General features: G+C 44.4%; 1 protein-coding gene across 1 annotated transcript in view; it reads right to left on the reverse strand.

Moving 5' to 3' along the window:
- LOC113406541 (5'-AMP-activated protein kinase catalytic subunit alpha-2) overlaps positions 1-11,696 on the reverse strand; it is a 30,847-nt gene extending 19,151 nt beyond the window's left edge. The window contains exon 1 of the mRNA XM_026651817.2: positions 11,603-11,696. Within this exon, the coding sequence (XP_026507602.1) occupies positions 11,603-11,696 (94 nt within the window). The remainder of the gene's footprint in view (positions 1-11,602) is intronic.
- Between the last annotated feature and the right edge of the window lie 319 nt (positions 11,697-12,015).

Genomic DNA, 12,015 nt, shown 5'->3' on the forward strand with positions numbered 1-12,015 from the left:
GCAAGTTGGGCATTGGGGCACCATTTTAATAATCCCGCCTAGGGCACCATAAATCCTAAGGACGGCCCTGGATGGCAGTGGTGTAACACGATAGGAGAATGTGGCTCAGAGTTTTTAACTTAATGTGAAATTTCCCAGCTTTTGTCAGTTTAAGCCAGCCTCCTTCTGTCAACTCTTAATGTACTCCTTCTTGTGAGAATTAGAAAATAACATAAGAACATAAGAATGGCCGTACTGGGTCAGACCAAAGGTCCATCTAGCCCAGTATCCTGTCTACCGACAGTGGCCAATGCCAGGTGCCCCAGAAGGAGTGAACCCAACAGGCAATGATCAAGTGATCTCTCTCCTGCCATCCATCTCCACCCTCTGACAAACAGAGGCTAGGGACACCCTTCCTTACCCATCCTGGCTAATATCCATTAATAGACTTAACCTCCATGAATTTATCCAGTTCTGTTTTAAATCCTGTTATAGTCCTAGCCTTCACAACCTCCTCAGGCAAGGAGTTCCACAAATTGACTGTGCGCTGTGTGAAAAAGATCTTCCTTTTAAACCTGCTGCTCATTAATTTCCTTTGGTGGCCCCTAGTTCTTGTATTATGGGAACAAGTAAATAACTTTTCCTTATTTACTTTCTCTATATCACTCATGATTTTATATACCTCTATCATATCGCCCCTTAGTCTCCTCTTTTCCAAGCTGAAAAGTCCTAGCTTCTTTAATTTCTCCTCATATAGGACCCGTTCCAAACCCCTAATCATTTTAGTTGCCCTTCTCCGAACCTTTTCTAATGCCAGTATATCTTTTTTCAGATGAGCAGACCACATCTGTACGCAGTATTCAAGATGTGGGCGTACTATGGATTTATATAAGGGCAATAAAATACTCTCCATCTTATTTTCTATCCCCTTTTTGATGATTCCTAACATCCTGTTTGCTTTTTTGACCGCTGCTGCACACTGTGTGGATGTCTTCAGAGAACTATCCATGATGACTCCAAGATCTTTTTCCTGATTCGTTGTAGCTAAATTAGCCCCCATCATATTGTATGTTTAGTTGGGGTTATTTCTTCCAATGTGCATTACTTTACATTTATCCACATTACATTTCATTTGTCATTTTGTTGCCCAATCACTTAGTTTTGTGAGATCTTTTTGAAGTTCTTCACAGTCTGCCTTGGTCTTAACTATCTTGAGCAGTTTAGTATCATCTGCAAACTTTGCCACCTCACTTTTTACCCCTTTCTCCAGATCATTTATGAATAAGTTGACTAGGATTGGTCCTAGGACTGACCCTTTGGGGACACCACTTGTTACCCCTCTCCATTCTGAGAATTTACCATTTATTCCTACCCTTTGTTCCCTGTCTTTTAACCAGTTTTCAATCCATGAAAGGACCTTCCCTCTTATCCTATGACAACTTAATTTACGTAAGAGCCTTTGGTGAGGGACGTTGTCAAAGGCTTTCTGGAAATCTAATACTTATTAGCTGCTAAGATGCATTTAGACTGAATGACAGATTATGTTCACATTCCATACTCTGGACTTGATGACTACTCCAATCACCCTCTCCCAAACTGTTTTCACCATAACCAAGGAATCCAGTCCTGAAGGCCTTACACAGACATCTATCTTTGCAAAAGCTTAATAAACACTTAGTGGAAATCTCAGGATTTACCCCTGATAAAATAAGCAGAGACATATGTTCATGCGGCCTCTAGGGGAGGGCTGTCTGGAAAAGAATTCCATTTGGCAAATATTTTTTAAATGTAAACATCTTTTTTCGTTCTGCATTAGAACAAAAAGTAGACCTTTAAAAACTTCCGTGAGTGTGAGATAATATGACTCTCACCCTTCCCCTAAGAACTGACAATAACCCAGTGGTTAGGGCCCTCACATGGGTGACTGACACTCTGTTTTGCTGAAAAATTCCCAACCAGCTCTAGTTATAGTGTCCTCTAGGGAGTAGGATGCCAGGAAGGGACTTGCCTTTACATAGGGCTTCCAGTTCTTCAAGGGAGAAATTGATTAATACAAGGTTTATGTACCACTTAAGCCTTAGGCCTTGTCTACACTACAGGGGAAATTCAATCTAAACTACACGATTTGAGTTACGTAAATAGCGTAACTCAAATCGACATAGCTTAGACCTACTTACCGCAGGGTCCACATTATGCGATGTTGACAGGAGATGATCTCCTGTCAAATCCCCCTACTCTTCTCGATCTGGTGGAGTACAGGAGTTGACAGGAGAGCGATCTGCAGTCGATTTAGTGGGTCTTCACTAGACCCGCTAAATTGGCCACTGATGCATCGATCGCCGCTCGTCAATCCCCCCGGTAAGTGTAGACAAGCCCTCAGTGAACTTACAGGGCTTAAGTGGGACTTACGTGATGTATAGGTCTTAAACTAGCCCTCTGTACAGGGGTTATGTTCAGCAGAAAGATATAATCAAGAATAATGCCAAGGTCTAGACTGTTATGTAGTCTGGCATAGATTACTTTCCCTATAGAGTCTTAGCACACAAGTGCTAAAAACAAATAAACAAAAAATACTGAAAAAAATATGTCCCTGAAGGGGCAATGTGTCTCTGTGGAGCTCATATCCAAGGCTAAGTTGCAAGGACTTACAGCATGTAAAGATTAGGTTAATCAGAAATAGATATACATAAATCACAGGGGAGAATATTTATTGTCACACAGGGGTAGAGTAAATCTCAAATAACCTAGTCTTAAAAATAGAACTTTACACACTTAAATAATTATATGCAATCCTCCCGCTGTGCAAAATAACAGCAAAGGCCAAATTCTGCAGAAGTCTTTACTCAATGGGAGTTTCCACAGTTGTGTTTCTTGGCTCCTGAATACTGCAGTGGGAAACCAGTTCTTAAGACTTGTAGTAAGCCCTGATTTTAGGGGAGATGCTGCTGCTGCAAACTTTAGTATATTCTTTAAAAATACAGGTCAGAGAGAAATGAGTTGGTGTTGTTTGTCTCCTATTGAGTACATTGGGACTGACTTTGCTCTCACTTACACTGATGTAAATTGGGGGTAATTCTACTGAGGTTAGTGGAATCGCATCAGATTAAAAATGGTGTGTGAGAGCTTAGAATTAGACCCACTCCTTGCGATTGAACAGCCTGTGTCACAAAGTGTTCTGTGTGTATGAAGCCAAAATTATAACAAGTAAGCTCCTTGCATATCATAGCAATAATGCCTCTGGCATTAACATTTATGTCGCAGTTTACAACTTGAAAGCCTTTAACACCATTTTTTTTTGCCCATAATTTTAGAAATGGTGAGGAGCCTGCAAAGACTTACACATGCTAAACTTGACATAGAGTGGGTGGGATAATGGCTCAACTGATGTTAACAGGAGTCTTTCTTGACACTGAGAATTCAAAGAGGCCAGAACTTCAACCTGAAAGTCATCCCATTGCAACTCACAGCATGCAAACATAAGTACCTGTATAAATTTTTGCAGGATTGGTTAATATTTTGCTTTTAGCTTCATATAGTTAATTACCATTACATAACATCTTTCCCATGCCTATATTAGAACACATGCCAAAAACTAGTTTCTTCCATTCCTCTCTGTCATTTGCTGCTACTTCTATCTGTTCTATGGCAGAGAGATGACCTGTTCTGCCCTCCTGGCTAAGAGGTCTTCTTCAGGTTTCTCTTGACTGCCCTCATTTCCTTACACCAGTACCTTCATGTGGGAATCCGTGTGTTGGTACGCCCCAGATATGTCCAGTGCATACTTCTGATTCTGGTGGCAATGAATGAGCCGATAGTTGGTGATTTCTCAGAACTCTTCATTGTAACAAAATCTTTCCAGCCAATGCCCAGAATCTTTCGCAGACATTTATTTTCAAAAGTATCTAGTTCTCTGTCTACAATTTTTAGTAAATACCCAGCTCTCGCACCCGCAGATGTATCTTAGCACTGAGATTATGTTTGAATTGAAAATTCTCAGTTTTGTCCTGATGCTACATATCTTTAATTACCATACGTTTAGTAAATGCTGTGGGTGCCTTTTCTATCACTGATGTCACGTATTTTACTATCTTCCATAGGAATCAACTTTAGTTAAGTCTTTAAAATAAATCTATAGTTTAATAATTACACAACTAAGGAGTTCTCTGTATGAAAAGAGATCCAAAATTTAATCTAAAACAGGGGGAAACCAATGAAACCACTGACATATTTTAAGAGATTAAAATCACTACATTTTTAAAAAGCTGATTTATTTCTACTTGAGAATTTGCTTAATGCACTCTAATACGTATTTTCTAAAATAATGCCTTAATCAGCTGTTTCTATCTAACAGCGTTGGATTACATATAGTTACAAAATGGTTAATGTTTCTTATACTACATTAATAAGGTGGGGCACAGGTGGGGTTTTTGTTTGTTTTGGTTTTGATTTTTTTTTTTTGATTACACTGAAAACTTGCTTACAATAAACACAAAGATACAGTGACGTTCGTAATCAGGGAGGCCACATAATAATAATCTGACGCACAAGACAGGGAGTAATAACTGTTTTATGGATAAACCCTGCCATTAAATTATTAACAGCATATCATTTTAAAGGCTTTAAGCAGATCACTAGAAGCACATTGCAGTGCCTGAGTGCGAACAGGAGCAGAGCATGAAAATGACAGAGCAGTAACGCTGTTACCATTCTGGGTGAACGAGGTCATTATTATTAGCGAAGAGATAAGCACTGCCAGAGATTCTTTCCTCAATAAGAGTATCCCAAAAATAAAACACTTGGCCACCCTTGAAAATAAAAGCACCGCTTTGCATGTCCATTTTAATGTTTTAAATATTATGAAGAGTAAATGGAACTGCAATATGCTACGGTTTGTATTATACACGCAAGTTAGGGATTTAACTATGGGCTGAGGTAAACAGGGTCATTCTCATTGCGCAGTACATAGAAAATACCAATCATCAGTATTAGGAGGCACCTTTGCATCTCTTGGGATTCTGGAAATTACAGTTTCCCAAGGATTGCTCTGATTTACAGCATCCTATGCCATGCTGCTTATGGGCAGCTCTGTAGCCCAGAATTTCTAGAAAATGCTATGATAAAGCAACCCCCCTTCTACATTTGTGAGGGAGACAGTGTATGGCCACTTATGATGACCCTGCACTGGGAGAATTCTCCCCAGGCCCTTTGTGGCATAGTTCTGGAAGGAAGTCAGTCTCTCTTCCAGCCAGGGTTAATGTAGCATGTACATGGAGTACAGGTTATATACTCTGATGGAGAAGCGGGGGAGGCGAGAAAGGGGACTGGAATAGAGCACATCAATATCTATAGACCTTGCATCAGGGATGGATAAGCCCCCAGGACATATGATTTGGCAGGACAATAGAAACCCCACATTTAAGGCCTACAAATCACACACCTCAACAGTATGACGCACAATAAATAATACTTTGCATGTGCTCATCGAAGCGCCTTCCATTGGAGACTCTCAAACCATTTTCCGATATTAAAGAATTATACCATGCCACATCTCTTGTGGTCAGTAAGATGATAGAACTGCTTTAGGTGGGGAAACTGAGGCACAACAAAGTGAAGTGGCTTGGTCACAGTCATGCAGAAGTGACACAGCCAGGAAAAGAACCCAGATCTCAGCCCTGTGTTCAGCACAGTCTTTTATATACCAATGACATATTATATTCTACTATGTATTTACATCACTCCCATCCTCACTCATAAGACTAGACCAGGCCTGCAAGACTGTATTTAAAGAAATAATGCTGCTGAATAGCTTATCTTCTTTCCATCCCTGAAAAACAACACGCACCTTTGCAGTTTTTAAGTTCAAGCACATTAATAATTAAAAATAACAGTCTGCTTTGTAATCCATCTTTTGCTTACAGTAAGCATTAGATACAGAGATATTATTGTTTCCCTCCCCAGTGCCTTGTTAAGCCGACACGTATGTCTTGAGAGACAAAGAGTGACTATAAATTGCCTTTTAAACACTTCAGGTTTCTAATGTAGCTGTTTCCAGCCAGAGGAATCTTTCCATGCTGGAGTAAACACACTTTTTAGTAGGTTGCTGTGGCTAGCCTTCATTTTATCTTTGGTGGTTAGTTTGTGTTCTGTTCTTTCTAATGATTTTATCTTAAGCTACTGGGTCTAGTTGGGAGTCTGTGTTCCTCTCCACTATACACAGTGGGGAATAACTGGCTAGGAGGTAGTACTGCTGAAAAGGATCTGAGGATTACAGTAGATCACGAATTGAATATGAGTCAACAATGTGATGCCATTGCTAAAAAGGGTCGTATCATTCTGGCTTCGGCAGCACATATACATATGTAAGACATGGCAGGTAATTATCCCACTCTAGTTGGCACAGGTGAGGCCTCAGCTGGAGAACCGTGTCAATCCTGGGCACCACCCCTTAGGAAAGATGTGGACAAACTGGAGACAGTCCAGAGGCGAGCAACAAAAATGATAAAAGGTTTAGAAAACCTGATCTCTGAGGAAAGGTTAAAAAAGCTGGGCATGTTTTGTCTTGAGAAAAGAAGAATGAGGGGGCCCCTGATAACAGCTGTTAAGCGTGGTTATAAAGAGGATAGTGATCAATTGTCAGAGGCTGTTAAAAAGAGGACAGTTCTCCCTATCCACTGGAGGTTAGTCAAGTATTAATCTGCTTAATCTGCAGCAAGGGAGATTTATGGTAGATACTAGGAAAAAGTTTCTAATTATAAGGGTAGTTAAGCTCTGGAATAGGTTCCAAAGGAGGTTGTGGTTTTTAAGAAGAGGCTGGATAAACACCTGTCAGGGATGGTCTAGGTTTACTTGGTCCTGCCTCAGCGCAGGGCGCTGGACTTGATGACTTCTTGAGGTCCCTCCAGCCACTTCTGAGATTCCATGTTGTGGAAGCTGTGAAACTTGTTGCTCGCAGTACATGAACAATTTTTCATACACTAATATTAGAAATAGGTTTTAGAAATGTAGATCCTGCAACTAATTTCCCCCAGGTTCTTGTGTGTGGGGAGGTGGGGGGTGGGGGAGGGTACGGGCTCCTGTCCTTTGCTCTCACACAGCCCAAAATAAAAGATTCTCTCCTCCCCTTATTCTGATGGAGGGGAAATAATATGAGCATATCTTGGAAAAAGTGATGTGATATGGAAGGAGCAGCAGCTCCAATGTACACTCCCTTGAGAACTGCAGAAATCCCCCAGCACCATCACGTATGCGGAGCTAGCTTCACAAACAAGGGAAAAGCTAGAAGCAGATGGTGTGTAGCACATTCCCTTTTGGTATCTGGTGGTTGTCTGCTGGGAAACCTCCATGAAGTAATGTTGCTAGAACTCTGCTTCACGCCTCCCCTCCCTCTTAGGAGTGAGGTGAGCAGTAGTGGGGTGGGGGATTCAGCCAGTGGCAGCAAACCTTCTCAGAAGCATTGGCTGCCGGCCTTACTACATGCATGGAGGGGAAGACCATCCTTAGGCCTGGGGGGTAGTGCTACTTTGACGCACAGATCCTTGGGGTTGGCAGGATGTACCCCTCCACGGGATCACAAAGCCCTCCCTTTGGAGGGAAAGGTGTGGGGATATTCCACAGAGGAGAGACTCAGAGATTCTGATGTAGTCTTTCCTCCTAAAGAGAGGGGCCCAGAGGGCCCAAAGACTCTAATACTCCTGGATTATCAGCATCACTGCCATTTTTCAGTGCACTTCTCCCTTTATTTTATTACGCACGTTCAGGGCCTGATGCAAAGCCTATTAGAGTCAATAGATGCCAAGTCAAAAGAAAATTTATAGTGTTACTCTTCTTAAGTACCTACTTCTTCTTTGAACATTGCATTATTGTCAGCGTTTGGCAAACATGCGTCGTAAGCAGTTAGCAAGGCGAGCGTGGAAGAGATGTAAACAAAGCTCTTTCTAAAAATGGCCCTTTCTGATTTAGCTATTTTTGAGCAGAAAATAGTCATGAAAAGAAACAATATTTCTCTTGCAATAAGTTGCACCAATCGTGAAAGTTTAATGAACGCTGAAGTCCCCAAATGTCCTAGCTCTCCACAGAAACTCCATGAGCTTTACCTCATAGGCACCTGGGTTTCTCTGAAGCAGTAAAAGTCAAAGCACTTACTGCTTCTGCAAGTACTACTGCTGGAACACAAGAGCTTATGGGACAGCGAGAGAACTCATTTCCTATTATTAACTTCCCCTCTCCTGACCCTACCTCTACCCCCGATTAAAAAGAAATTGAAGAAAAACAATAAAACATGTAACTAACAAAGCTGCCCCAATTCTTCATCATAACCATTTGCTTGTATGTTATATCACCATCCCCTACTTGCGGCTATTTTGTCTTCTAGATTGTCAGCCCTCTGGCACAGGGTTTAACTCTGATCTGTTTGCACAGTGCCCAGGACAATGGAGCCGTGACCTTGGCTGGGGCTATTGGGTGCTGCCATAATATGTTTACTGCCATTATTAATTACTATACTTTTGCCTACACCTAACGAAACCCTGTGACCTGTAATCTCACTGTTGTCTTTGACTCTTCTCACAACTCCTTCTAGCCACTCAGCCCATCCCATCTTGGATCCCTTGCTGAATCCTGTTACCTCTTCCTCTTTTAACCAAAATCCAGTCCCTGCTTAAAACCATCCCTCATCTTCAAGAAAGCCCTTCTTTTTTTCCTCCTTGATAATCCCCACACCTTTTCCCCTTCTTAATTATTGTGTGGTAGCTTATGTTTTCTTATCTTTGAAGAGTATGCTTTTGGGGGGCAGGAACAGTGACTTCCCTAATGCACTGTGCAAGTGATAGTGCCAGATCACTAGGGTTATTAAAAAAAATCAGCCTGAAAAATGGTTGTAAAATGACTACACATCTCATATTCTTAATGAACAGGAAATAATTATGCAAAATATATATACGCTTGAATTGATAGCTCATATATCTAATTTCCTTCATGTTTCTTGTTAGAACATAATGATTACAGGCTACTCTACTGCCCATTAAATCAAAATTGCTATAATTTAGCACACAAAGAACACACCTAGTTTAATCTCAGTTTGGAAACCATAAATCCACTTTGCATACGCCAAACTCCCACTAGAAAAGGGGATGGTGTTTTAGGCACAATACCGAGAAAAATTATATGTATAAGGCACTACTCCATGAAAAGAACTTTTCTTAAATCCGAATTGGTTACATTGCTTTAAACATGTCTTTGGGAAACTGCTGGCTGTGTATGAAAGTCAGGATTGTATACAGTAATGATTTAATTATTTAAATAGTCCCTTTTTGCCAGGTTTATTTATCCTAACAACTCTTTATTCTGGGCATTTGGGATTTTTTGAGTGAAGAGGAACCTTTTTTTTTTCTAAGAGACCAGATGAATTGTGTATTTTTCTTTGGTACTGTTATATGAGAAAAGTCAAAATTTGACTTAACGTTCGAATTAATAGGAAAAAAAGAAGGTGCATGTACTTTTATTCACAAATCTTTCAGACAGCTGAGGCAAAGCTTGTATCTGACTTGCAAGTGCCAGGTGACTTCTGACTGATCACGAATCAGCCTCTGCTGTAGGAATTCCTATGTATAAATCAACCCTGACTCCCTATCCCTTCTGCTACAGTTCTCAACCCAAAGCCGCTTTGATTCTGGGAGTATGATGTATTTAGGCATAGGGAGAAGAAATCATCTTTGGCTCTTGCTCACCACCCCTATTCCCCAACATGACACCTGCTACATCTTCTACAGCAGTGACACAGATGGAGCTCGAGGCTGATACATATGACACAACAGACGCGAAGATGCTGGTCGTCAGTGCATAGCTAAGGGTACGTCTTCACTTACATCCGGGTCCGGATGTAAGCAATCGGTTTTCTGAGTTCGATTTATCGCGTCTGGTTAAGACGTGATAAATCGATCCCGGATCGATCCCGGAAGTGCCCCGGATCGATCCCGGAAGTGCTCGCCGTCGACGCTGGTACTCCAGCTCGGCGAGCGGAGTACGCAGCATCGACGGGGGAGCCTTCCTACCGCGTCTGGACCGCGGTAAGTTCGGACTAAGGTACTTCGAATTCAGCTACGTTATTAACGTAGCTGAATTTGCATACCTTAGTCCGAAGTGGGGGGGTTAGTGTAGACCAGGCCTAAGACAGTCCCTTCAGTCACCACTTCGTTCCCAATCTCCTCCATACGCAGAAATGAACATTTGAACACACTCTATTCTTACCCACAGGCAAATGAGGAATGTAAAGGTCAGGGTTAGAAATGGCTGCATATGGTTATTAAAGAGTGGGGGTTGAATCTCCCTGAAACCTCCTGCTCGCACCCATTCAGCATTCCTCTGCCACAATTACCCTCTTCTCTCCAGGAGTAGCCTCCTTCCCCACTCTCCACCAGCCCCACACAATATCCCACAGGCAGCAGGGACGCTCCAGCTTTAGGAAGGACACATACCAGGTGAAGAGGGAAGCATTCAGTTCTTAAAGTCAAGACCCACTAGGACTAGGGTGACCAGAGAGCAAGTGTGAAAAATTGGGATGGGGTAGGAGTAATAGGCACCTATATAAGAAAAAGGCCTGAATATTGGGACTGTCCATATGAAATCAGGACATTTGGTCACCCTAACACCCACATTCTTTTGTGTGAACAATAGGCAGGGTATCATTCAGCTGTAATCACCACACCGCTGCCCAAGCCAATTCTCTGCAGCATGCCTGGCTCCCGCAGCCTGGGACCTACGTGGCTTGACATTGTGCTGCTGCCTCAACATGCCCGTGGCAAATATTTCCAGCCTCGGTTGCCAGGTCTGGTTCCCTGCACAGGAATCCCAGTCACTGTGTTCTCTGGCAACAGTAACCAACCATAAGAAAGCCTGTCCCCTGCCTGTGGCTATGGCGAGGGTACCAGGCGTACATAGGGGAAGTGGATTCCACAGGCTGCCCACCTGGCCTGGTTTACGAAGGGTAGGGAAAGGCTGCACAGTGGAGGGAGGGAAAGAGGACAGGCGGTGGAGTGGTGAGGGTGACACAGGGAAGAGGGACTCACATAGTACATGCCTACAGGTTGCATAGGCCTCCCCTGTTGCACTGGTCATAGGCGAGGGGCATACAGGAGGGAGTGGGGGGGATAGGACTTCACACAGTGCATCCATGAGAGGGAGGGTGCAGGCCAGTGGAGGGAACTGGAGGGATGAACGATGCAAGCACTGGTGACAAGAGGGACACTGCGCTGTGCTTGTCCCAGGGGCAGGGAATGGGAGGTGGTGTGTACTGGGACAGTGGATGGGGCTGCGTGGCTGGTGCCCTGGGGGAAGGGAGCTGGGGGGCTGTATGGGGCATGCACAGGGGACTGCCCGGTGAGGGACCTGGGGGAAGGGAGCGAGGGGGCTGTCGGGTGCGGGCCCTGGGGGAAGGGAGCGAGGGGCTGCCGGGTGCGGACCCTCGGGGTGGGACTCGGGGGAAGGGGGCTCGTCTCTGCCCAGTCCGTGGAGCAGAAGCGAGGGGCTGTTTCCAGCCCGGCGCCGCTGCTCCCGGAGCCGGGCGATCCCGATTCCCCGGCGCCCCCTCCCCGGGGGGCGGCCGCCGCGCCCAGCCCCGGTACTCAGCTCTTGACTTTGCCGAAGGTGCCGACCCCGAGGGTGTCCCCCAGCACGTAGTGCCCGATCTTCACCCGCCCGTCGTGCTTCTGCTTCTCAGCCATCTTCGCTGCGCGCTGCCGGAGGGACCACAATGCAGCAGGGCCGGCCGGGCGGGGGGGCGCGGGCAGAGGGGCGGCCCGGGGCAGGGCGATGCCAGCCTGGGCGTGGGGGTGGCACGGGGCATGCACGGGGGGAGGGGGGCTGATGGCGTGGTGCCAGGCTGGGGGATGACATAGCGCAAGGACAGGCCGGCAGGGAGGCAGGGTGCATGGTGCATGCACGGTGGAGGAGGGGAGGGTGCCAGGCTGAGGGGTGGGTGCCAGGCTTGGGAAGTTGGGAGCGGGAGAGGAATGGCAGAGTGTCAGGCTAGCAGGGTGCATG

This window comes from Terrapene carolina, unplaced genomic scaffold, assembly GCF_002925995.2.
Source record: "Terrapene carolina triunguis isolate 2854851 unplaced genomic scaffold, T_m_triunguis-2.0 Scaffold103, whole genome shotgun sequence".
NCBI lineage: Eukaryota > Metazoa > Chordata > Testudines > Emydidae > Terrapene > Terrapene triunguis.